Genomic DNA, 25,291 nt, shown 5'->3' with positions numbered 1-25,291 from the left:
CACTGAAATTAATGGAAAGCCCCCCATTTGCTGCAACAGGCTTCGGATCCAGTCCTTCCCAAGTACAAAGATTATATAAAAATTTAAGGGTAGGTCCCGATTTTACACTCAATCCATCTTTTCTTGCTATCAAAATCCTTCGTGTCACTTAACCAAGGGTGATGGATTAAAGTGCAAATACCACTACCTTTACTGCTCCCATCCAACATAAATCAGTCTGAAGAAAGGTTTGGCTAGGTTCAGAGCTTGGATTCTCAGAATTGCAGCCTTGTATAAAAACAAAACTCCCTACAAGCCATAGTCAGGGGCAGAGAGAGCTAATGTCACTCAGAAATGCCTCTCCGAAGAGCCCCTGACACTGGCATCCCAGCGGGTACAGATCACAATTACTGCAACTAGTCTGGAAGTTACAAGTGAGACAGGTCAAGTGAGCATGGACTTTGCCTCAAATACTTTTACTAAGCCTTATGTCAACAAGAAACGTCAGGAGAAATTACAGCTGAATAAATTAGGCACCAATAAAGTTAATTATTACTTCCATTTCAGTTTGCACCAGGAATCTCACCCAAGGAACACACCAAAGGTCCTTTCCTTTCAAATGAAAACAAGTTCTCAAACCTTCTCCCTTGTTTGCAAAAGACACTGGAGCAATGAATGATGTATGCGCGTGGGGAAGAGGAAAATTGCTTGAGAAAGTCACGCTTGAGTTGATAGGGCCTAGCTGATCAGGGAGTTCTGGAGGCCTAACACTTGAGATGCAAATACTAGCACTTTGCAGGCATGTCTACACAGCAAAAACACACCCGTGGCAACGAGTCTCAGAGCCCACGTCTACAGACTCAGGCTCAGGCTCACGGGGCTCACACTATGTTCTGTAGATGTTCCTGCTCAGGTTGGAGCTTGGGCTCTGAGATGCATCCCCCTCAAAGCGCAAGTGGGAACTTGTAAGTAGCTATTTTTAGTGTCGTAGCACAAGACCCGTAAACCGAGTCTGAGGGTCGCTGCTATGGTGGAGTTAGCAGCGTAGATGCACGCTATATGCACACAGAGCATGAGGAGGAAACTCGGATGTAGTCTCTTGTGGCAACATCATGAACTTACCTATGAAATCTCACTGACCAGTGATAAAGAGGCCAATAACTAATCAGCTCTGGAACACAGGAACTGCCAGACCAGATTGGACTAATGGTCCAGCTACACCAGTATCCTGCATCTGACAGAGGCCAGCATCAACTGCTTCAGAAGGTACAAGAAACCCCATAATGGACAATGCTGGAATACCCTGCCCAGAGAGGAGGTTTCTCTCTAACCATAGATAGTTTGTCAAGCCCTGAGGCACAGAATTTATATCCCCCAAATTAGATAGAACAACAAAAATCAAAACTCTAGCTGGAAAGGATCCGGGGCTTTACAGTGGATCACAAATTGAATACAAGTCAACACTGTGATGCAGTTGTGAAAAAGGCTAATATCTTTCTGGGATGTATTAAATGGAGTGTCGTATGTAAGACACAGGAAGTAACTGTCCTGGTCTACTCAGCACTGGTGAGGCTTCTGCTGGAGTACTGTGTCCAGTTCTGGGTGCCACAATTTAAGAAATATATGGACAAATTGGAGAGAATTCAGTGGAGAGCTACAATGATAGAAGGTTTAGAAAACCTGACCTACGAAGAACCATTAAAAAAAACTGGGCATCTTTAGTCCTGAGAAAAGAAAACTGAAAGGGGACCTGATAAGTCTTCAAATATGTAATGGGCTGTTACAAAGAGAACAGTGATCAATTGTTCTCCATGTCCACTGAAAGTAGGTCAAGAAGAATTAATCTGCAGCAAAGGAGATTTAGGTTAAACATTAGGGAAAAAATTCTAACTATAAGAGTAGTTAAGCTTTGGAACAGGCTTCCAAGGAAGGCTGTGGAATCCCCATCATTGGAGGTTTTTAAGAGCAAGTTAGATAAACACTTGTCAGGACTAGTCTAGGTCAAGGGTCGGCAACCTTTCAGAAGTGCTGTGCCGAGTCTTCATTTATTCACTCTAATTTAAGGTTTCGCATGCCAGTAATACATTTTAACATTTTTAGAAGGTCTATTTCTATAAGTCTATAATATATAACTAAACTATTGTTGTATGTAAAGTAAATAAGGTTTTTAAAATTCTTAAGAAGCTTCATTTAAAATTAAATTGAAATGCAGAGCCTCCCAGACCGGTGGCCAGGACCTGGGCAGTGTGAGTGCCACTGAAAATCGGCACGCATGCCAAAGGTTGCCTATCCCGGTCTAGGTTTACTGGATCCTGGCTCAGTACAGCAGACTGGACTTGATATCTCAAGGTCCTTTCTAGCCCTATATTTCATTAATTCTATGTACTCATTATTCATATAAGTATCCAATCCTTTGTTGGAATCCTGTGAAGCCCTTGGCCTCAGTCATTTTAACAGGCTCTACTCGCAGCATATCAAAGGCCACGAATGCACAGGTCAGGTAAGTTTACCAGAGATAATGAGGTGGTAAGCCACCCATTGCAAAGGAAACCAGGATACCATATCCTCCAGTCACATAAATCATGCAATAGGCCCCCAGAAGTAACACAAACAAGATGATAAACCTCTCTGGGACAGACAGAGTCAAAGCAGGTGCCATGTTTAAGATAATTTTTATATCTCTATAGGTGAGCAAATAGTTTACAGTGCAATTTGATTTTCATGGAACAAAGACTGAACTTGAAACATCAAGGAACATAAAACTGCAGAGGAATTCACAAAGGAATAGAAGATACACAAAGCAAACTGAAAGGACGGAAGATACCACAAAACCAGTGTGCATGACAGGGGCAGGGGAAAAGCAAGCATCTGGGACACAAGAAGTCCCTTGTCCAGCTGTGAGGTGCAGGTGCGGTACAATCAAATGTCGGCCCATTACCAGGGCTCCATCAATCACATTCTTCCAATGAGAGATATTCCAAGCAAAATATAGACTTCAATCTGTAAATGTCTGTATACAGATGGGGGAGGTGGAGGATGGAAATGATGACAAAATGCATTGGGAGTGGAGAGAAAAAAGGTTTCCTTCATCTATCCCTATCAAGGATATTCCAGGCTATATTCCAGTACCAAACTGGGCTTGGGGCTTTAGTCCTGTTCCAGCACCACAGGAGGGGGACTGCTTTGATACTAAATCAGTGAGCTACCCAAATTAAACCAGACAGAGGGCTACTTCCCAGTGGCTGCCCATACCACAGCATGGACCTCCTCGTAAGGGGAAGAACTACAGGGTGGCTGACCCCATAACACAGCTGCCCTCTGCATACGGGTAAGGAGAATGGTTTACATGGAGTCATCTACAGCAGTGGTTCTAAAGCTAGGGATCAAGAATGGCTGTCCTTGGCAGTCTGCAGAATGAAACATTAAGGACTAAGCAGTAGGAGTTAGAACTTGGTCGATGAGAGGATCCCCCTTTTCCTGTGGTCCACGTCTGCAACACGAGGACCTTCCAGGGGAACAGAAACACCTCTGGCTCATGTCTTAATCTACAGAACTGCAACCCTGCACTGCTGCATCAAGCATGGCACCACAATATCTTGTGACTGAGGCAGATGATCTCCCAATATCCCTGCAAACCATAGGTTCCCACACATACCATGCCTGGGATCCAATACAGTCTAGCTTTTTTAAACCAGAAGCCATCAAGGCCTTCTGAAGGATCCAACTTCACCCCAGCGGTCACTCCCACCAGTGTCTAGCCAGTTTTCTCCTGCTGCCTTCAACATGCTGCTTAAGACTTCCCTGAGACCTTCCTTCAACCCCTTGCCCTGAAAAAGCAATGCACAATTGATCCCTTCCACCATTCCCCACATGCCGTGACAACATGCCCAGCAAGGAAGGTGGGATATCGCTTTTTCCAAGGCTGGAGATGGTGCCTTCAATTTCCTTCAATAAACGGGAAACGGCTGCTGGAGGGTGACACAAACTGTTCCTTTCTCCTTGCAAGGAAAAGCCTGCTGATGCCTCCGGGTCCAGGCCTTTCCTCTCAGCCTTTGCACTGACCCCCTTAGCCTGAGGAAGGTATTCAAAGTGGCTTTAGACACACACACTCTGGTCATTTAAAGAGCCCATCTCTAAGGGCACAGCATCATTCCAGGTCTGCAAACCTCCAGGGCAGTGAGTGACAGAGTGGGGAAGAAGGGGAAAGGGCCGAGCTTTGGACTTTGCATTGAAGCATTGGTTTACAGCAACCAAATGGGAAGGAAAGAGGGACTCAAAACACAGACATGAAGTGGATGAACAAATAGATTCCCTTTAGCATTCCCTTTTCATTCAGCTGGTAAAAAAAAGATCCTCCAGCCCTGCTATGGATAGTGAGGAGAGGCAGCAGCAAGATGACCTGCAACCTGATGGAGTCTTGGAATAAATTCTTTGGAAAGAACCACAAAAACGATGTATTTCTACAATAAAAAGAAAACCACGCACCTCCCACAGCAGCAGTTGCTTCCCTCGCTGACCCAGTTTAACTCATTACATTCAGAGTCTTTTAATCAAATGCTGAATCTGACCAGGGGGTGAGGGAGCGGAGGTCATAGCCTCCAGCTGGTCAGGTTCAGGTTTGTCTCCAGATCGAAGCCAGGAGTGAGAGAACGACAGAAGAGCTAAGAATGGTCTGGTTTCCAGTGCAACAACCACAATGGACACTTCTTAGGCATCTTTTACTCAGGGATCCTGGGGAGGGATAGGAAGGGAGGCGGGCTTAGGGGCCGGTATCTCTGCACAGATCCTGATTAAAGCTTAAAATGACAGGTAGGTAAATGGAAGTGATTGTCCCTTTGGTCTCTCAGCTAGCTGTGAAATGCAGGAATAGCTGTGATGGAGCAATGCACAGCGAGGTCCTTGTTTCCAGTGTTTCTCTCTTATCAGAGGTAAGTGCCTTCTTTCATCTTAGACTCGCTGAATTTCAAATAGCTTCACATCCGTGTCATACCAGATGGGGGGATCCACATTCCTGGAAGAGAAAAAGACGGTCACGTCACTTACTATGAAGTAAGCAAATGTTAATGGCACTCAAATCTTGCCAGCTGGGATAACAAGAACTGAGACATTTACCGCTTGGCAAAGAGGGGAATGCAACAGCTGTGAGCTCCCGCAAAGCAGGCGCTCCTGGCCCAATGCCCTGCAGCTCCTCCTGTGAGCAGAGGCAGGGACAGGAGGAGCTGCAAGACCCCAGGCAGGCAGCACTCCTCCATCATTTCCCTGCAACACCTCCTGCTTGGAGATGCAGGCATTGGAGCAGTTGTGCTCTCCCACTGCCAGCGTGTCTACGCTATTCCCTACAGCACCCGCTGTTGGAAAAGGCAAAGTCATAGAGTAGCTGCAAGTTCTCCCAACACTCTACACCAGCTAAGGGAGGGAGTGTCTAGGGCTGGCTGCTCTACAGGCTAGGGATTTGCACCGAAACCTTGCTAGTGCTAGGAAAACATGGGCTAAGAACTCATCTAGCTGGTTTACCTTAAATAAATAACTCCCCACATGTAGGTTCGGAACCACATGGCAGTGCCCAAGTTAGCCTGGTACTTGCGGATCAGGATGGGGTGAGGGACAGGTAACAGTCCCACTAGAGTGCCATGCTGCAAGAACTTGAGGATTTCAGATTCATCTGTGAGGCCCCTGCAGAGAGAGCGAGAACGTGAGCATTCAGGACATCGTCAATTGCCATTTGTAAAATTTGCTGCAGCAGAAAGTACTGACCCAGGCAAACACATACACATCATGCATGAACAGATACACACACACACACACACATCATGGACTTGACTTCTGAACTGCTCCCACTGAAAAGAGGAGATCGTGTAAATGACGAGATAAACAGTAAGCTTGGGGAGAGCTCTAGCACCTGGTATCTGCTGGAGTTGAAATCTAGCTGAATGTACCACCAGAGTAAAGAAATACATGAACTTGAATTAGTGGCCTGATTTCCTGGCTTTAAGCATACACTCAAGTCCATCCCTGGTTAAATCCTAGATTGTCTCCCAGACGACATCATAGCCTTTAGCCTCTCACAATCAACCTCCAGTCAAACCCCTGCAGCCTCCCAATTATTACATAACACAACACACTTACTTATCAATGCAGATCTTCTCCACCTGGGGAACTAGCACCTGTAAGAGCCGCATGATTGTCTGCAGAGGCAGCTTCGATTTCCAAGACAGCACCTGTGGGTGAAAACCCCCCAACGAGGAGATCAGTGCCCCATGGAGAAGGGTCTGAACAGCTCACAGGTTATGTTAGTGCTTAGCATTTCAAGTATCTCTGCTTACAGTATGTTGAGTATTCAGATTTGGAAGTCCCTGAAGAGGGATGTGTAACTAGTGGGATAAACAGCAAGTCAGTGGGAATCCCTGAAGAGGGATGTGTCCACACTTAGGGTCTCTCTCTAAGGCCTATCACATTAGTACAGAAGCCTGGATATGCACCAACAGCCTGACCTAAAGTTCACTCTATGGGAGTCATTCCCCTGACTTTGGATCAGGCCCCAAATCAGTGGAAATCTCTGCAGAGAGATTCATCTGCAGCAGTATCCTCAGCGCAGCTGGGACATCCCAGCTTTAGAAACAGGAGTTCTATCCCAATCCCAATCACAATCCCCTTCCTTGGGCATTTCCCCATGCCAGCTCCTCTCACCCAGTCAGAAGTTGGCATCCACTGCCCGCTCAAGGATGCACTGGACAGACGCCTTCGATCTCTTTTGGGCTGCGATGCCTCCTATTAATATATAATCAGAGTCAGTATGAGCATGGAATAGTTAGCAGTATTGGTTTTCTGCTGAACACCATCTCTTCCTCCTGGCCACCCTGGAGAATCACTATGCAAAGCAGTCTGGCCAGGTCCTCCGGGAAAAGGTACCACCATCAGCATTTCATTACCCACTGTTCGGTCTAATGCACTAGCCTGGGTTCAAAGAGAGATTAGCCAGGGGTGAAATTGAGGAAGTGGCAAGGTTACAACTCTGGACACAAACCTTGAAGTTGCTGCTAAGCCCATGAGCACTGGAATAGATACGGGAACCTATATGAGGGGGAAAGTGAGTTTGGGCCTGTGTTTTGCTTCTTTCTAATATGGAAAGAAGGTCTGAGTCATACAGGGATTAAACAAACAAAAGAGAAGCCAAAGCTTTCCAAAGCAACTAGCGATTTGGGGGTGTCACCATTTGTTGCTGCCCAACTTGAAACACCTTAACAGGGCCCAATTTTCTGAGACTGAGTTAGCAGCCCTTTGTGAAAAACAAGCCAGGCCTCTTTACGGTGTCCTCAGAGAGAAACCAAAACACAGGCCCTAAAAATCACTAGTCACTTTTGAGAGCCTTGGCCAAAGCATTTTAAATAGTCTGATTACAAATCTCTTCCCCTCTCAACTACTCTAGTTTTATACCCTTGAGACTAGTGCTGTCATAATCCTCCTAGTTCTGTGGTCACTCAAGAGTCTGCCATGTTTTCCTAGAAGACTAGACCAGAATATCTCTCATTCAAAAAGCTGGTAAAATACCCCCTTGATAAAATCATTTCAGACCTTCTTTGTACAGGGTAAAAAAGAGCCCAAGCGTCAACACTCCCCATTGAGTTTAATGAAACCAGTTCTCACTTCCTAAGGTCATTGTCTCATCTATACTCGCAGAGGCAGTAAGCCAGCTCTGCGTGGGTTCCTGCAGGTCATCTTCACAACCAGAATCCCAGAAGTGCTGGTACTTAGGAAAGGCTCGCTTCTGCTGCAGAGGGAATGTCACTGATCCTCCACAGAGGTGTGATCATGCACACAGCTTATTCCACAAAACCCTAGCAGATGAAAGCCTAGATTTGTCCTGCTGACTCTGATTGAACTACTCCTGTGCTTAAAGACAGGTACTTACTTAAATAACCTGGTGACTCGGGGCCAAAACCAGCACCACACCTTATAGGCTTAGGGCATCAGGAGGGTCAGGAAAACAAGTCGAGGAAAACTCAATTCTCTGGAATTCTATTTATCCTGGTCTATTCAACATCTGAATGATAAGGCAGTTTTGCAATGTTTGCAGTTATAACATCCTTATGGTTCAGCTTCAGTATCCTGTTTCAATCAAGCTTCTAAAAATAAATTCATAAAAATACCTTTTTTAGCAGACCTGCCCAGGCCCCCTTCCTCTTTCTCTCTCTCTCTCTCATTGTCCTTCCCCACTTCCCGCCATTGCCTAGCAGCTGACTTGCTGCTGACATGTTTAGGGGACGTTGGATGGAATTATGCTGCAATATGTTAAACAAAGATGCTTTCGAGATGGTTCCCACTGATAAGAGGAGATCATTGCAGTAAGCTCAATGGAGTGGTTTAACTCAGTCAGTGTGGGCAGGAGATTGAACTTCATACTACTGGGCTAAGGGTCTTGGGAGTGGGGGTGGAAGGAGGAAGAGCGTGGAAATAGCCAGTTTAGAAAAGGGACATGATTTATGCAAGTGTTCCCTGCTCACGTTGTTTAGATGGTCTGAACCAACTAGATCAATGTGGATCCATGGAGACAGGCATGTGCCTAAACTGAAGTACCATGTGACTGTACTGTTATAACCCCAACCCTTCCTCACCCCACCACTCCCTAGGTTTTGCTGCTCATCTCATCGAGTCTACTGTTTGGCCTCGGTCCTGCCAACACTTAGGTATGCACATAGCTACCGCATGTGTAGGTGTCTGCAAGATTGGGCTCCATGGCCCCAGTCCTGCCTTATGAGACACTTGATCAGACCCCCTAAGCCGGTATATAACCAAAGTCACAGAGTCATTAGAGGAGAAGGGGTCCCTTGCTCGGTGCATTAGACCACAATGGCGCCTTTGAGCTGCTAAATCTTGTGATGCAGGAGTTGTTCAGCGGTAGGCATCCAGCTGGCAAGGGAAAGGGGGAAAGGGAATTTGTGGCAGCCCAAGTGCAAATAAGCAGCAGCCTAGCCAGAGCTCCCCATGGTGGTCATTGGACTGGGTCCTATGCAACCATCAAGGTGCCCATGTTGGAAGGTTTCACACATCTCAAAGTCCCGTCTCAAGCAGGCACGGGGATGAGGGGACAAGGGCCATGAATAACCGGTGATCTTTAAGAGAAATCTGTGACAAAGTTTCAGACCGAGAAAGCAGTTTACATTTCTGAAGGGAAAAGGGAAGAAACTGGATTTGTTTTAAAGGAGAGCTGAGATCAGCCTTGACAACTTCACTCCAAGAAGAGATTGCCTGTGTTTGAAAGAGCAGCCTGCACATTGCAATGCTGAGACAATCCAGGGCTACTGGTCCGTGACTAGGGCTCTTAGGTACTAATACAAATACTAATTTCACTGCAACACATACATACCAAACCAAACCGCTGCTCGCTGCCCACTTCTGTTCTACACTGGGTGAATTTATATTGGTGCGATTGACCAGTCATTCCAAACAAGGCTCAGGGAACCCAGAGGAGAAGCTGGAGAAAGGTCACATATTGCACAAAGGATAGTCTTGCCCTCCAGTTGCCAGAGGTGCAATGTCCATAGGGAAGCAAAACACCATGGTGGACCATGAATAGGAGAATCATGTTTTTCTCAAATGCAAAACAACACAAAATAAAATGAAAAACTATTCAAATGACATAAAACAAAAGTTCCACTGCAGCAGCTCCTGTCCGCAGGGCTGGGCCCGGCTCCCTGCTCCAGACACTGCAACGTGGCACTGCCAGGTCACACCACCGAGAGTGGGGAGGCAGCCCCAGCCCTGCAGGACAGGAACTGCCACTACAGCATGAGTGTGGGGCCGTTTGCTCTACACCTCACCCCCCATAGTGCCTCACACCCCCAGGGGGCAGGACGCCAGGATAAAATTAAATAGCAAGAAATTTCTGAAAACTAAAATGAAAGATTATAACAAAACTTAGAAGAATTTCCCGTTCTAGGAACGAGTGCTTACGCAGAGCCATGTCTATAAACATGCCTTCCCTATCAGGGAGAGGGCCCATATGACAGCACATGAGGTGTGCCCTGAGAAAGAGCCTCAGGGTTTGCAGTATTGCACGGAAAGGGCTGGCTGAAGAATTAATGGCATGCAATAAAAGGGCAGACTGGCTCTGCTGGAACTGGAATAGTGCAGCTTGGTGGTTCTTGACGGGAAAGTAGCAGGACAACTCTGTGACAAAGGCCTGGGAGTCCAGCACTACGGAGATTCACAGAGTCTGAAGTGTCTCCTTAGCACAAACAGTGGAACTGCTGCTGCGTTAGATGAAAGTCTCAGTTAAGCCCTGTAGGGAGAGAAGGCAAGGCTGGCAGCTTCTGTGCCATAATGTCCTTGGGCTACGGGTGTTTTTAAATTCTACAGCTTTGCAATCTGCTTTAGGACCATAGACTTTATCCCTTGGATGAAGGCCATCCTGTCAAGGCCTCTCCTTTGGGGTTCATAGCCTTTCACCCATTCGGTGCTGTTTTACAGACCTTTCCATGCAGGAGAGGAGCATAGGGCCTTACCCCGCTCCAGGACTCTGTGTCACTAATGACCGCAACCGGGCTACCCTCCGAAGGAGACTGTGAAGACTCTGGCTCTAGGGAGCGCATGGTTCCGTCTTCTGATACCTGCGATTTTTCTGTGAGCTTGTCAATTCCTGAATGCAGAGGGAGAGTTAGAAAGTCTAAGCAAGAGCTCTGAAGTGGCCTATCCTTCAGGTCCTACAAAAACAAATTCCCTGCATTTCTGTTTCCATCTGAAATGCTCTCCCTTTACCTATATGGGGTGAGGGTTATAGCAAAGGAGTGACTGTGTCTACAGGAGCAAGAGTCACTGGTATAACATTAGGCGTGAATCCAAATCGATAAACTGAGGCCCAAAGCTGTGTGGAGCCTCCATTCAGCCTAAGAGTGGCTTATTTCAGTTTAGTTAAACCCGTTCCTAAGTGAATTAGGCTAAACTGCATCGAGCCACTCTTACCCTGAGAAAAGTGTGCCCACAGCTTTCTGCCCCATTAGAACATAAGAACGGCCATACTGAGTCAGACCAAAGGTCCACCTAGCCCAGTATCCTGTCTACCGACAGTGGCCAATGCCAGGTGCCCCAGAAGAAATGAACAGAACAGGTAATCATCAAGTGATCCATCCCCTGTTGCCCATTCCCAGCTTCTGACAAACAGAGGCTAGGGACACCATCCCTGCCCATCCTGGCTAATAGCCATTGACGGAGCTATCCTCCATGAACTTATCTAGTGCTTTATTGAACCCTGTTATAGTCTTGGCCTTCACAACATCCTCTGGCAAGGAGTTCCACTGGTTGTCTGTGCATTGTGTGAAGAAATACTTCCTTTTGTTTGTTTTAAATCTGCTGCCTATTAATTTCAATACCACTTCCTTATTTACTTCCTCCACACTAGTCATGATTATATAGACCTCTATCATATCCCCCTTTGTCCTCTCTTTTCCTAGCTGAAAAGTCCCAGTCTTATTAATCTCTCCTCATATGGAAGCTGTTCCATACCCCTAATCAGTTTTGTTTCCCCTTTCTGAACCTTTTCAGATTCCAATATCTCTTGTCTGAGATGGGGAGACCACATTTGATTGCAGTATTTAAGACGGGGGCGTACCATTAATTTATATAAAGGCAATACAATATTTTCTGTCTTATCTATCCCTTTCATGATGATTCCCAACATTCTCTTAGCTTTTTTGACTGCCGCTGCACATTGAGCAGATGTTAATCATTTTTAAATCAATATAGTTACACTGGTGCAACTTTCTCCCATAGACAAGCCCTTAGACTTTCCCAAAACCCAGGCAAAGGCTGAGTCCTGGCCACATCTTGCAGAGAAGGCCTCTAGACCCTCCTCACCAAACCCCCACTGTAAAAGTGAGCAGAGGCTGACCTGGAGTTGCCACCAGACTAGTCTTCAGTGTCCCTGGCTCAGCAGGAGCAGCAGGGCGGGACCCTTCCATGGAGAGCCCATCTTGGGAGTTGGTGCGAGAAATGGGCTCTGGAGTCTTTTTCTTGCGCTGCAGAGCTTTCTGGATGGACTGAGCATCCGTGGGCAAGTTGGCCAGCTGGTGAAACACATTCCGCTTGCGGATGATGGCGTAGACCAAGTTGGAGTTCCCTGGGAATCACAGCAACAAAATGAGCAGAGAGAAAAGGTTCCAAGATCTCTAACATGATCTACCACCAGGAATCTGGGCATCTCAAAGGGAACACAGTAACCTAACGTGCATTAGCAGGGCACCTGGCAGTTCAGAAAGCCTCACCTCCACCAATAAAGGCAACCTGCAAAAGAAGAAAACTGGACTTGCACCCTTTGTGACACAAAGATCTGAGAAATTCAGATCCTGTCTAGGCTGGAAGACACTATGATTAATTATAAGGTTATGTCATGGAAATCATGGATTCGGTGACTTCCAGAGACCTCCATGACATTTTTAGCTTCAGCCCCAGGGTGGTGGGAGCAGAGCTGTCAGCTAGTGAGGGGCACCTGGAGCCCCCAGCCACCGTGGGCAGAGGCGGGGGCATTCTGAGCTCTGAGCCACCATGGGTGATAGGGACTCTGGAGCCATCAACCACTGGGGCTGCAGTGGGGACTGGAGCTGTCAGCTGGAGCTGTCAGCTGCTGGGCTTCAGCAGGGACCTCAGAGCCGTCAGCTACTGTGACAGTGGGTGCTGGATTCACACCACTGCAACAGGGCTCAGGCTCTCTTCCTCCCATAGGGCCCAGGCTTCAGTCATCCCCTCTCAGACTCCCCTCTATTATTTTTAGTAAAAGTCACAGATGGGTCATGGGTTTCAGTGAATTTTTATTTATTGCCTGCAACCTGTCCGTGACTTTTACTAAAAATAACCGTGACACAATCTTTATCTTCACTGTGACGATTAGAGAACTAGTGAAATGAGGACATCACAAGAGTCAAGAAAGTGACATTTCAATAACTGAGAGCAGAAGGGATTTTTGGTCAGACTGTTTAAAACTGTTTTCTGTTAACACAAATTTAATTCAAGCGCCTAGTTAACATTTTTGAGAAAGGATGTCTTTGTTAATGACCCCACATTCTCCCTCTTCAATTAAGAGCTCACACCATGTGACCTACAAAAAAAACCCAAAAAAACAGGGAGGACCAGAGTCAATATGCTTGAGATTCCCAAGGGGAAAATAAAACAATTAAAAGGAAGAAACACACAAACACCCACATCCCCATCATGGACTGTTTTTACCCACCACAAAGCACTATAAAAGGGCATAACTCCATCAGTTAAAACAGTCACTTGTAGAAAAATGGCGCTCTCTTTCCTAGTTCTTTTTTATTTTTGAAATCACTGCACTAACTCCGAACAGGAGAGTCCAGGAGCCCCTAGGAGGCTGTCAGACCCCATTCCATTTCTGCACAAGTCAGAATGGTGGACGGGGCTGGAACTCGTTCAGTAAATATTCAACCTCCTCCAAGCAAGGAGGAGTTTCTCCTCGAACTGAGGAACATTTCAAACACCTGGAGCTGCAGAGCTAGGAGGCACATTTAAAAACTCAACAAAAAAGTGGGAGGCTGTTTTCCTCCCTCCCCTACAAAGCTGAATGATTTAAGCAGTTTGATTCCATCACTAAGCCATATTTCTGGGTATTCCCACACCCCTCACACACATTCACTGTACCCATCATTTGTGTCTCACACTTCAAGAGAGGTATCCTGCTCACCCTATCATCCATCTCAGGCCCTGTCTGTACATGAGTTTTCTTTGTATTGTTAAATAGCAAAGCCCCATTTTGCACCAATGTGGTGTGTCTACATTAGGACTTGGCACCAGAGTAGCTACATCAGTGCAAACTTCTCTAATCTAGGCAAGCCCGCTGCTAGCTGGTTTCTGCACCATCTTTCTTGGGCAAAGGAGAGTGAATAGTTTATATCTCAGACCAACATTTTCTCTGAAATTCCTCCCCAGGCTCCTTGGGCTGAGACAGCAGAACGAAGTCAGGCCTGGCTCACCTTTAGCCACTTACCATCAAACTGGTACTGGATGATGTTATTGAAAACCTCCAGCAGGAAGAAGATGAGATGGTGGTTCTGGACCGTGGAGAAGAGGAACCAGGTGGTGGAAAAGGCCTCCAGGAGGTGCAGCAGCTTGTTGGCAGCAACCATGGAAAGAGATTTCAGGTAGGGAGACACTACGGGAAGGGAAAAGGGAGGAATGGGCAGAATGGAGAGAGAAGGCTGATCAGCGGGAGCAGGTTAATTGGTAAGAAAGTGCCGCTGTAAGCCCTCACTGATCTGCCCACATACTCCTTATTGAAAAGTCTCATGGGATATAAGAAGGATGAACCCAACAGGGTCCTACAGAAATCACTCTAAAAACCTACAGAATTGAAGAGAGAGAGAGACTCTCTACAGGTTTTTTTTTTAAAAATCATCCTATAGAAGAGACATCATTGGCTATAATTCAGACCCAGATACAGTACCTTCATCGGAAAACCACTGGCGCCACCTGCTGAAGAAGAGTTAGTATTATACCTCTTCAGTCCTATTCCAAACACTTCATTTAGCTCTTTTTGCCCTTGTTTAGGTTACCCCTCTGGCTCCTCCTTCCCACCCTCCTCTGCAGGGAAAGCTCCCAGGGAAGGGGTCTAATTCAACAGCCATCCAACTCCAGCCAGCACTCCTTCCACCCAGCCCCATTTCCACAGGTCCCTCTCTAGTGAAGCAGTGAATTTCCAGATCAACTTTACCCCAAAAGCTGCACAGGCTAATCCTCCTGCAGCACCTTCCTGCCCTGACCACTGCTGCCACCTTCTATGTTGGCTACAGGTTAAACTGAAACAGCAAATGCTACCAAACTTAGGTGAGTTAGGTTCCTACACTCAAATTACCAAGAAAACCCAGATCCCTCCCTCCAGAGGCTGCTTTACCCTGAGTTGGGGCTGCTTACCATTCACGATGATGGTGAGCAGGCAGTCGAAGAGGGGCTGCAGTCGCTGGTGCCCACTGGTTATGATCTTGTGAAAGACCTACAGCAAGGAAGGACTTGAGCAATGGGAGAGCCAGCACAGCTGCACTGTTGAAACAACTATCCCCACAAATACCAGTTCCACTCCCATGCTAATAGCTTCCTGACAACATTCATTCCTAGGCTGGGCCCATGTACTCTGCAATTACACAGGCATGGAATGCAGCCCTTGTCGTAGACTTGCGCTCCACGAGGCTAAGCTTTCATTTACACAGACTCCTTTCCAGCCCTTACAGTTAAGGGCACATTAAAAACAGAAACTGAGCACAAGCTGATGCGGTGCCATCTTCCTGAAGTCTACAGACAACCTGAAATAAGAGAGGTGTGACCTGCCCTATTAATCTCAATGAGGTGTTAACCCTGAAACCTAGTGATGGCATTTAAACACCAATATGAGCTAACAATTTCACTGCAATTTTAGCAGAAACATCCAGTTAATGTGCTTATCCCACAATCTCACACTGATTCCCATGCCTCCCCAGGTGCCAAAAGCCTCAACTGCCCCCCACCTGACTCCATTACAGTAATGCATTGTCAACACAAGAGTCTGCAGCCCACTGAAAATTTAGATGCAGTATAAAATAAACTGAATTTAATATAAAATAAATAGCAAGGGGGACACTTTACTGGCTGGATTATTCATTTTCATATTTCATTCAGTACAGGCCTCCATTTTTTAAGCCTACCTGAAGCTGCTGCAGAAAATCCGCTCTGCTGTACTAGAGCACAACAGAAATCATGGGGCTTTGCAGATTTCAGCCCCAGCTGCCAGAGTACACAGGTTTTGTTCACAGGCATTTCTATGATGCTCAGCACCTTATACACATCAATGAGTGAATTTAACCTCACAATAGCCCTATGAGGTGGAGGTAAGTGTTATTGTCCCCATTTTTACAGCTGGGGAAACTGAGGCACAGGGAAGTGAAATGACTTGTTCCAGGTCATCTGTTTTAAAACACAAGACCACCCTTCCCTTTCCTAAGGACCAGTTCTTCCCCAGTGGTGCTAACCCCACCCCACCCCATCACTTCTTTGGGACGCCTGTTCACCTCTACATCAGTACCCTGTCCTTTGGAATAACCATCCTCTAGCAAAACCTCTCCTCTCATGCTCCCTGCAAGACTTATCCTCTCACTTAGTGGGATGCAAGGATCCCACTAATGCTCAGACACTTCAGTGACAGGCACCCAAGTCTTTCTGGCTCCTCACTGGCTGGCAGCCTATGGTGTGCCAGCGTTCGGAGGGTAAAAGCAGGAAGAGGATTGATGAAGTGTGGCTAGATGAAGCAGGAGCTAGCAGAGGCAGGCGGTGCCAGCCAGAGCCATACTCACTACGATGAGAAGATCCGCGTGCGTCCCTGTGAAGACGGGGATGTCCATGGGCACTCGCACAGAGTACGGCTTGTTCAGGCGGACACCAAAGTTACGTTCCCCACTGAGCAGCAGTAGGATGAAGACGCCAATGTGCATCAGTCCCACTCGAGCTGCAGAAAGAAGCACAATGCTGAAGCCAGCTGGCCGATGGAGAAGGAAGAGCAGGGAGAAGAGAAAAAAAAAGAGCGAGACCAAAGGAGAAACCACAACGTAACCCAACTGCCCATACAGGGGAGGACCCGATCTCCATCTCCGGCAGCAGCACAGGAGAGCAAGGAAACCACCTACTGCCAGCAACTCCTGCTGCCTCCAGGAATGGAGCTGGAAGAGGAAGGTAACAAATCTCTCCTGTTTCCACCAGCCTGAGGTCCAGAACATTTCTGAGGTCGGCCCCAGGATACTGAAGGATTTGCATGGACCCATTTTTTCCTCCATGAAATTCTTGTGTGAGGCTTAAAGTCTCTGAATTGCAGACACCTGCCCTCATTCTCCTCTCACTTACACCAGTTTAATCATAGTAATTTTAGTAGAGAAACCCTTGATTTACTGGAGGGTGGGGGGTGAGAGCAGAAGTGGGACCCACTGTCTGTCTCTTTCTCTCCAGAGGGATCAGGGACACCCTTCCAGACTTGAATCTGCAGCCCAAGGCTTTGGAACAACGGATATAGAACTTACATTGATCTGCTCTGGCATCGTTGAGAAAGTAGAGGATCGGAACCAGGATGTCAAGCACATCGCTGCTCTTCAGCACGAAGAAGAGGAATTTCTGAAAGAGAGGGAAGGAGGTAAGATGATCTCAGACGGGTTCTGTTTTCTCCAGAAACTGTGCTGTAGGAGGTCCTGGTATCAGCCCTGACAAGTCAGTCAAAGGTGCTTTCACATCCTAGCTAGAAAAAGGAGACCGACACCCAGACCTGCATTGCCAGAATTGGTTGTTAGTTTGAGTTATCTAGGACCTGATTTTCAGAGGGACTGAGGATCTGTAGGTCCCACTGGGAGGCTCTATGTGTCTCAAGATGCACACCTAAAATCTGAAGCATCTAAATCAGTGGCTGCTTTTTAAAACGTGACTCTTTAGTCGCTGATCCCAGCCACCAGTTAATGAGAAAGGAAAGGAACAGGGCAGCCTCTCTGCTGGGTCTAGCCATCCAGGCCTGCATGTGTCCTGCTTCTGGGGGAGCAACCCAGACCTTCTGTCTCGTGGGGATTTAATCCTTTTATTTTTAAAATCTTGTTAGAATTTTTTCACGCACTGCTCTGGGTTTCACCCTAGTCCTTGGTCAGAGGAGTCAGAGCCCAGCTGTCATAAGATCACCCTTAACCCCTCAGAGGGACTGGCACAACAAGTCACATGTTCACATCTTCTTTCTCATCAGGGACCAATGCACCCAGAGCTCCATGATTTATGCAGTCACCACCAAGTGCTGGGCAGGGGCCAATGCAACCAGAGGTCATGCTTCACGTAATCACCCCTAGCAACTTTCCAGGTGTTAGCACAGCCAGAGCTCCTTGTGTCACACGATCACCCTTAATCTCTCAGCAGGAGCCAGCTCAATCAACCATGTACATCACATGCTCACCCCTAAATGCTTGAAATTTCATTAGTCTAAAAAAGACCCATCTTTGGGCACAAGCTCGGGGCTCCCCAGAAACCCTCTGTTTTCTGAGGTCACCAAGCCCCTCTCCTATTTCTGTCCCCACCTCCTGGTTCCAACACTGACTCGTAATGTTTGTCTCCCTCCCCACACAATGCTAATTTATCTGTACCTTATTAAAGTCACAGAGTTTCCAGAAGAGAACAAGGAGCTCCTGATGGAATTGGATCTTCTTGGCCGAGTTTGGCAGGTAGGTCTGGACCAGTGGGTTCGAAAGCAGACGTGCCACTCCTTTGAGGATAAACTGGAAGTCCTGGGACACACGAACCGAGAGGGTAAAGAAACACCAACGTGTGGTGGCCTGAGTTAGCCTAATATACAGGAAATCAATCAGGAAAAATCTTAATGAAGGAGCTCCTTACCTCCTCTCTGTGTATCCTAGACAAATAATTCACAAACAGGTTGTCTGGCCCTGGAGGCTGCGTTAAAAGAAAATTTAAGAACCCCGTATTAGTCACAGCACTTCCTTGGGAAGCCAAGCGTAAGCACACAGCAAGGGGATGCTCACCATCACCACCAGCCAAACCACCAACAACAACTGGGGCCATGGGCTAGTGACACTCGCATCAGCTCTCGAATTGTCAGCTTCTCAGTGAGTGACCCAAATACTTCCATTTCTAAATGCCAGGAGACCGGATGGCTCAAGGGATTGGGAACGGGGTAAGGGACTTTCGCCTACAAGCCACTGTGACCAACGTCATTCCCATTTGCTGGCTGTTCAGTGGCCTATGGGAAATAGGTTGGACTGTGTCAGATTGGGCCTAGTAGATAAGTGTCCACAGCATAAACCCCACCTCAATTGGCCCCAGAGAGGAGCAGAGAGGCCAAACAGGGTGGTGGAGAGGGACTGGACTTCTCTGTAGCCTTAAAGCGGGCATCTTCAGGTCAGTATGGGGAGACCTGTACTGCCTGTGCTGTATATAAAGAGAGGACTGCAGCCTTCAGGGACTTGAGGCTGCCGGCATCACTCACCAGCATTACCCATCCACACACCTGCACTGTAGGATATGAGAAAAAGTGTCCTAGCTGGGATGAGACACAAGCATGAGTCTAGAGAAGCCCTTGGTAGAGAGGAGGCAGCACCAGAAAGACCTAGAAAAAAGATCTGCTGCAAAGACACTACAGACGGAGGGGCAAGGGTGAGAGAGGATCCTGGTGTAACTTACATCCACGTCATCCATGGCGGTGCCGGTAGTGGTGCCATCCACTGTGGGGTTTGAGCTGGTGGAGGTGTCGTAGTCCAAAGTGACTATCAGCACCTGGGCTGCCTCCTCCACAAGGGGCTCCCGGTAGTCGGAGAAGAGCAGGTGGTTGTAGGGGATCCCGTAACCCACTGGGTCGTAGGCACAGACGATATTCAAGAGCGAGGTGAAGAGCGGCAGCGCATGCCTGCAAGAGAACTCCAGAGACTCAGGCTATGTCTACACTACAAACTACTCCAGTATAACTTATCATGCACACCCCTGAGCAACGTAAGTTACACCGACCTAAGCGCAGGTGTGGACAGCACTATGTCAGTGGGAGAGCTTCTCCCACCAACACAGCTACTGCCTCTCGCAGAGGCCGGAGTTATTAAACCAGTGGGAGAGTGTCTTCACCAGAAGTGCTACAGCAGTGCCACTGCAGCTGCTGTAGTGTAGATATAGCCTGAGAGAGAGGCCACAGAAGGTACTTACCCTGCACACTCAATACCCTGATCAATGCCCTTCCAAAAGGAAGCAGGCTTCCTATGCAAAGCACAACCATCAGCTTAGCTTGAGAATCTACAAAGCCATATTCAGGTGTGGGGGGTGGGGGAGGAGTCACTTATAACAGTGTATACACAGCAGTCAGAATATGGGCCTCACAGACAGAGCATGGGTAAGACAGACAGGGCAGGCTCTCAATTTAAGTCCTTACCATGCAGGACATGGGGACCATCCAGCTCAAAGATCTAGCAATGACTTACTGAGCCTTTCACCTCTACAGCAGATTATTGGTTCAAATCCATAGCAAATAAAAAGGTATTACTGACAGTTGTTTGGAGGCCTGTGAGGAATAGGTTTGGAGGTCTCAGTCTAGTTCCCAAAGACAAGTGTGTATAATCACAAAAATCACCCCCTACCTCCACCCTCCGTTTGACAACTGGGTTGTCAGTTTCAGCAGAGGCTGAAGATTTAATGGGCCATGGAAACTGATCTCCAGTCTGATTTCTAAATGGCCTCCCAGGTCAAGGCTGTGTTGTTGGATGGTGGACTTTTGCGGTGGTCCTGTCTGTGAGGGTTGCCTGTTCTGTGACCCAGTAAAGGACTTTAGCCTCCAAGGCTGTCAATTCAGCACCCTTCTCCAATTAAAGCAACACACACAAAAAACATAAAAAAGATGGCAGCACTCTCGAAGCACTCCAGACTGAGGGATGAAGCTGGACTCCTTCGGCCTGTGAAATGTAGCATCAAAGAAACAGCCAACTGTCATTTTGCCGATTGATAGTCACACAGGAGATTCATTGCTCAGCCAGTAGGGGACAGCATTCCCCTACAACCAAATGCAGCAAACTAGGCACTATACTCATTACAACTAACAAGGTGCCCATATTAACAAAGAGGGGAAGTGGGGAACCAAGGCAGGGAAAAAGAGAAGCTAGTCATTGGAGACAGGCTTGAGAACCAAAGATGCTTGAGTCCTACCCATTCAGCTCTGCAATAGACTCCCATCAGGGTTTGGGGCAAGGCACATCACTGCTCTGTGCCTCAGTTTCTCCACTTGTAACACAGGAATAATACTGACCTATCTCATACTGGTGATTGTGTGTAAGGTAGACAAAGTGAGCCAAGTATGGAGAAGGAGGTAGGGGACAGAGTCACATGATGAGAATGTGACATGAAAACAGCCACAACCTGCCCAGCCTAGGGAAGAAAATTTAAGCCTGCTACGCCTCATAAACTATCCTGTGTACTGGGGAAATGAACTGGGAGCAGAACTCATCCCATTACCCCACCCCAAAGCACTGCCCTCTGTCCCTCTCACCTGTTCTCTGTGGAGCAAAAAAACTGCACCCAGGGATTGGCATTGCTGCTGTCCGAGGAGGGGGGGAGGTACATGGCCTCCGAGAAACACGTCAGCAGGAGTTTCAGCAGCTCTGTCCTGAAAAAGAAAAAGCAAGAGGACAAGTCCTGGAGTACTTTGGGTAGAGAGTCCTCAGTTGCATCCTTGGACAGTTATTTCCAAGCCAGCTGGAAACACCCTTTTAAGACCTCAGACACACAACCACCATTCTCACCAGCAACAGACACTTAAGGGAGACTCATCCTCAACAACAAAGAACCCTTCTTGGTGGGTCTGCGGTGAGTTGGGCCATCCGGCAGCTAACACACTGGAATCCAGGTAACTGCCCCCACCACAAAGACCAGAACCTGCCCCTGCCCTCCATGCATCCCCACCAACTCCCCTCAACAGCTTTACGGCACTCTGCAGCCCTTCTTTGCAAAGGCCCCATGTTCCAGTCAACAGAGGCTGAATGTGGCTCCCTTCAGGACCTACCAAAGCCATGCCGTGCTACCCAGGGTATGGGAGGTAGGGAGTTGAATGGGAAACCAGAGTGATGCAAGATGCTCCTCCTCCTCCTCCCCCAGCATGAGGAAACAGGTGCGTTACCTCTGCCACACTCCCAGCGCCTACTGCAACGGGGAGCCCAGGGTCTGAGCTTGCAGTCCCAACATGACAGCGTATTTTGCAGCCACTAGGTACTTCCCTGCTCTGTACTACAAGTTCTGTTGGTATAATAGGTAGTAATAAAGAGAAGCATTCCCAAAACAAGGAGCAAACCCATGCGGGAGTCACAGATATTGGCAGGGGCATCATTCAAACAAACTGTGAGGGGGGGGGGAGTTGTGTCACTACACAGAACATCGTAGGTGATTATATCATATCCTGCACAGTCGTAGAGGTGAGGGTTGGGGGTGGAGGGGAGTGGAAGACAAACTGATGAAAAGTCTAGGGCATGGCAAACCGAGCTCTGGTGGAACAACTGCACTCCCTTGCCCACAGCAAATGGCAACCCTGGACTCCTGGGGAAGTGAATGAACAGATCCCAGCTCCATGCGAATCTCCATCAGGGCCCCACCACACACAGCCTGAGCACATTGCCCTGCACCTCTGGACTGTCTTACCGGTTTAAATCATGGTTGTAGTTGGGCTGGGGGGAGTGAGCAAAGCCCACGCCAGCCTCCCAGATGTACTCACAGCTGTCAATAGAGTGGATATCTTCAGCTGTGTCCTGTGGAGAGGAGAAAGGTCAGAGCTCCGGCATGCAGAGGCTTGAGTCAACTGCCCACTGGGGAATACGGTAAGATGCCTGCACTGGGGAAGCCATGGTGCTAACGAGTCAAAATATGTGTTACTCTTAATTGTTTGAAGTATTATCCCCTGCCCAATACACTCTCCCATCCTCTCGCCCCCTCTCCCAAAAAAGCCCAACAGAGCACAGTCCAGCTTCCAGCACTGTTAGCTCTTTGGGGCAGGGACTGTCTTTTCATTATGTGCATGTACAGCACCTAGCACACTGGGGCCCCAATCCCTGCTTGGGCTCCATAGGCCCTACCATAATACAAATAACATCACTATTATCCAAGCAACTTCTCCCCCTCTGGTATTGTTCCCAGTATGGATCTACAGCCTCTGTCTTCCCGCACAGGCACTCTTGTAACACTAGGGGATGAACCTTGAGCCCCCTGGTAGCAGCCCTGGCTCATCTTTCTTTGCTGTAGCCAGTTGTTTGTTCAGAACTGAAACCTCCACACAGGCACTTTGTGGAGACAAATGGACATTGAAAGCAGCATGTTTACTCTTCAGGAGCAGCCAGGGTAAAAGTGCCCAGATGAATGCATTTACATCAAAGGCTTTTGGCGCATTTAAACTGTTCCTTTCAGTGTTTTAATTAATCAAATTCTCTGTGCTGCCTTATTCCTGGTCCACTCAGGAGCAGGAGTTCAGTTCACAGGATAACTCTTGCCTAATTACTGTAGATTCCCATAAAAACAGCCATACTGGCTCAGACCAAAGGCCCATCTATCCCAGCATCCTGTCGTCTGAAGTGGCCAATGCCAGGTGCTTCAGAGGAAATGAACAGAACAGGTAATCATCAAGTGATCCATTATGCAACATTCTCTCCCACACACCCAGGATTGCTCTCAGTATGGAGAAGGTCAAGTGCAATCACACCACCATCTCTTCATTCCCAACCACGAGCTCCCACAAAGCTAGCGCACAGACACCTGCTCCTTCTGGGACTGGAGCAACTGCAAGCTCCCCGTGCCACCATGGCTCCTGTACCACCCCTTCAGCGCCTCCTGCTGACAGAGACTGGAACTCCCTTGCTGCCACAATTCCTGCATGACCCTTCACAACAACTCCTGCTGGGACTGGAACAGTCATGAGATCCCCTGCACATACACTCACATGTGTGTGTGAATGTGAGAGAGAGAATTCCATCCCTGCCCTCTGATGATTAAACTGCAGTCAGTTGGGGAGTTGAGCACAGGAGCCATATGCAGTGAGACAGGCCACACCAACAACCAGCCAACCATAAACAATTCTCCCTCCACTTAGGCCCAGTGGGGATCTAAACCCCAGAGGTTATTTCAGGCCTCTGCCTATTCATCTGAGTCCATGCTACATTGTTTGCTGTTTAACATTTTGGGATGTTTTAAATGATATTATTGCCCTATTACTGTCGTTACTGTAACAAGATAGAGCACAAAGAGCAAGTCATGGGTTCTTCGGAAACCCCCATCTCTCAGTGAATTTTGCAGTCATCACACACACCCCAGTTTGATGTGATGTTGATGCTCCTTTGCAGGTATATTTTTAAAGGAGGGTTCCACTTTGCTGTCTTTACAGGCAGGGCCTGGAATAAATACTGCAGTTTTTAAAAAAAAATTCAACAAGAGAGAGGCTAAAACCAAACATAATAGCCCAAGGTCTGACGTCCAATGATGAAGAGCACAAGTACATGCCTTTGAACTTCATGGAAGCTGTAGGTGCTCTGAAGGTCAGGCCATCAGGCTTGCAGCTCAATTGCTGCAGACAATACAACTTTATGAAGAGGAAGCTGAGACTTGACAGACTCCTTCTACTCACTTGAGTTACAATCCCAATGAAAGAGCTCTGCGGTTGTGCAAACACTGGGTTAAGGCTGTCCCTGGTGTGTAACACATGCTGGTGAAAGGAACAAGATTCTAAAGTTCTCCACTCTTGAGGGAACAATGGAAGAGTGTGTGTTTGCCAGGATGACTGCATTTTCTGCAGGGGTTGATCTGTAAAGATGGAATAGTGCCAGCCATTCTAGCTGGTACTTACCCGGCCATATCAGACCACCCAGCTATTGCTGCTCTTCACCCAGCCAGTACCAGGCAACTCAGCTCTGATCTCAGTAATGGCATCACAGGCCAATCATATAGGAGAAAAACTTTGTGTCATTATACATACTTGGCCTGCAGCTTGAAGTTTATCTCCTCCTTCATGCCACAGACTTTGTTATCCCATGAGAAGAGGGGAGGATTAGTAATTTTAGAGTTTTCTTACTCTGAAAACTTCCAAGACTGACCTGCAGAGAATTCAGGGGTTAACCCTTAAACATGCTGCCAGCCAGAGTTCAGAAGATCATTGCTGTTATTCCTCTGCATCCACAGCATCAAGCAGAAGCAGACAATATTTCACAGAATTTCTATAGCACCTTCCATGTGAGGACCTCAGCACATTTTACAGACATCTAGTAATTTATAGCTCTTCTGTGGCATAGGCATTATCCCTACTTTACAGACAAGGCCTGGCTCTTCAGCTGCTGAAAATGAGTGCGGGTCCACTGATTTCAATGGAGTTTTGCTGATGGACATCAGTTGTGCGTCTGGAAGAGTGACTTGTCCAAGGGTCTGTGGCAGAGCCAGGACTAGAACCAAGGTCCCTGTCTCCCAGACCTACATCATCTTAGGCACAAGATCATCATTCCTCCATTCAGGCAGTACTGAATCCAGAGACCAAAAGCATGAGAATTTCTTCTATACCTTACTAGACTGCACTGATATTTCCTCAAAAAGCCAATATTAGATACCCCAAGTTGCATCTCAGAGTCAACAAGCTGCTCAGGTGCACCTTCAAGGCAAAATGAAGAGATATGCAAGTCAATTCCTCCCTTTTCAGAGTAGGGCTTCTTAGAAAAATCAAGGCTCTTGGATCTCATCACTCCACTGACACTGACTCAGAAAATGAATTGACTGTCGTATCTAGTCTGATGGGGGAAGGAATAGGATCTTA

At 47.5% G+C, this 25,291-nt stretch overlaps 1 protein-coding gene across 3 annotated transcripts in view; it reads right to left on the bottom strand.

Annotated features, from left to right (window-relative positions):
- Positions 1-2,635: 2,635 nt before the first annotated feature.
- Positions 2,636-25,291, bottom strand: part of HID1 (HID1 domain containing) — a 45,116-nt gene continuing 22,460 nt past the window's right edge. For 2 of the 3 annotated variants that reach the window (XM_050919102.1, XM_050919104.1), the window contains 15 exons: positions 22,150-22,256; positions 21,008-21,124; positions 19,168-19,390; positions 18,364-18,420; positions 18,114-18,254; positions 17,022-17,112; positions 16,305-16,456; positions 14,896-14,974; positions 13,973-14,137; positions 11,864-12,091; positions 10,449-10,615; positions 6,667-6,747; positions 6,106-6,197; positions 5,494-5,652; positions 2,636-4,990 (listed from right to left, as the gene is read on the bottom strand). In XM_050919102.1, the coding sequence (XP_050775059.1) occupies positions 4,927-4,990; positions 5,494-5,652; positions 6,106-6,197; positions 6,667-6,747; positions 10,449-10,615; positions 11,864-12,091; positions 13,973-14,137; positions 14,896-14,974; positions 16,305-16,456; positions 17,022-17,112; positions 18,114-18,254; positions 18,364-18,420; positions 19,168-19,390; positions 21,008-21,124; positions 22,150-22,256 (1,923 nt within the window). In that variant the 3' untranslated portion in view covers positions 2,636-4,926. The remainder of the gene's footprint in view (positions 4,991-5,493; positions 5,653-6,105; positions 6,198-6,666; positions 6,748-10,448; positions 10,616-11,863; positions 12,092-13,972; positions 14,138-14,895; positions 14,975-16,304; positions 16,457-17,021; positions 17,113-18,113; positions 18,255-18,363; positions 18,421-19,167; positions 19,391-21,007; positions 21,125-22,149; positions 22,257-25,291) is intronic. The other variant, XM_050919103.1, reaches the window with a different exon arrangement.

This window comes from Gopherus flavomarginatus, chromosome 12 (assembly GCF_025201925.1).
Source record: "Gopherus flavomarginatus isolate rGopFla2 chromosome 12, rGopFla2.mat.asm, whole genome shotgun sequence".
NCBI classification, from domain to species: Eukaryota; Metazoa; Chordata; order Testudines; family Testudinidae; genus Gopherus; species Gopherus flavomarginatus.
Note: the sequence above shows the minus strand (reverse complement) of the source record. Positions and strands in the feature narration are given on the sequence as shown.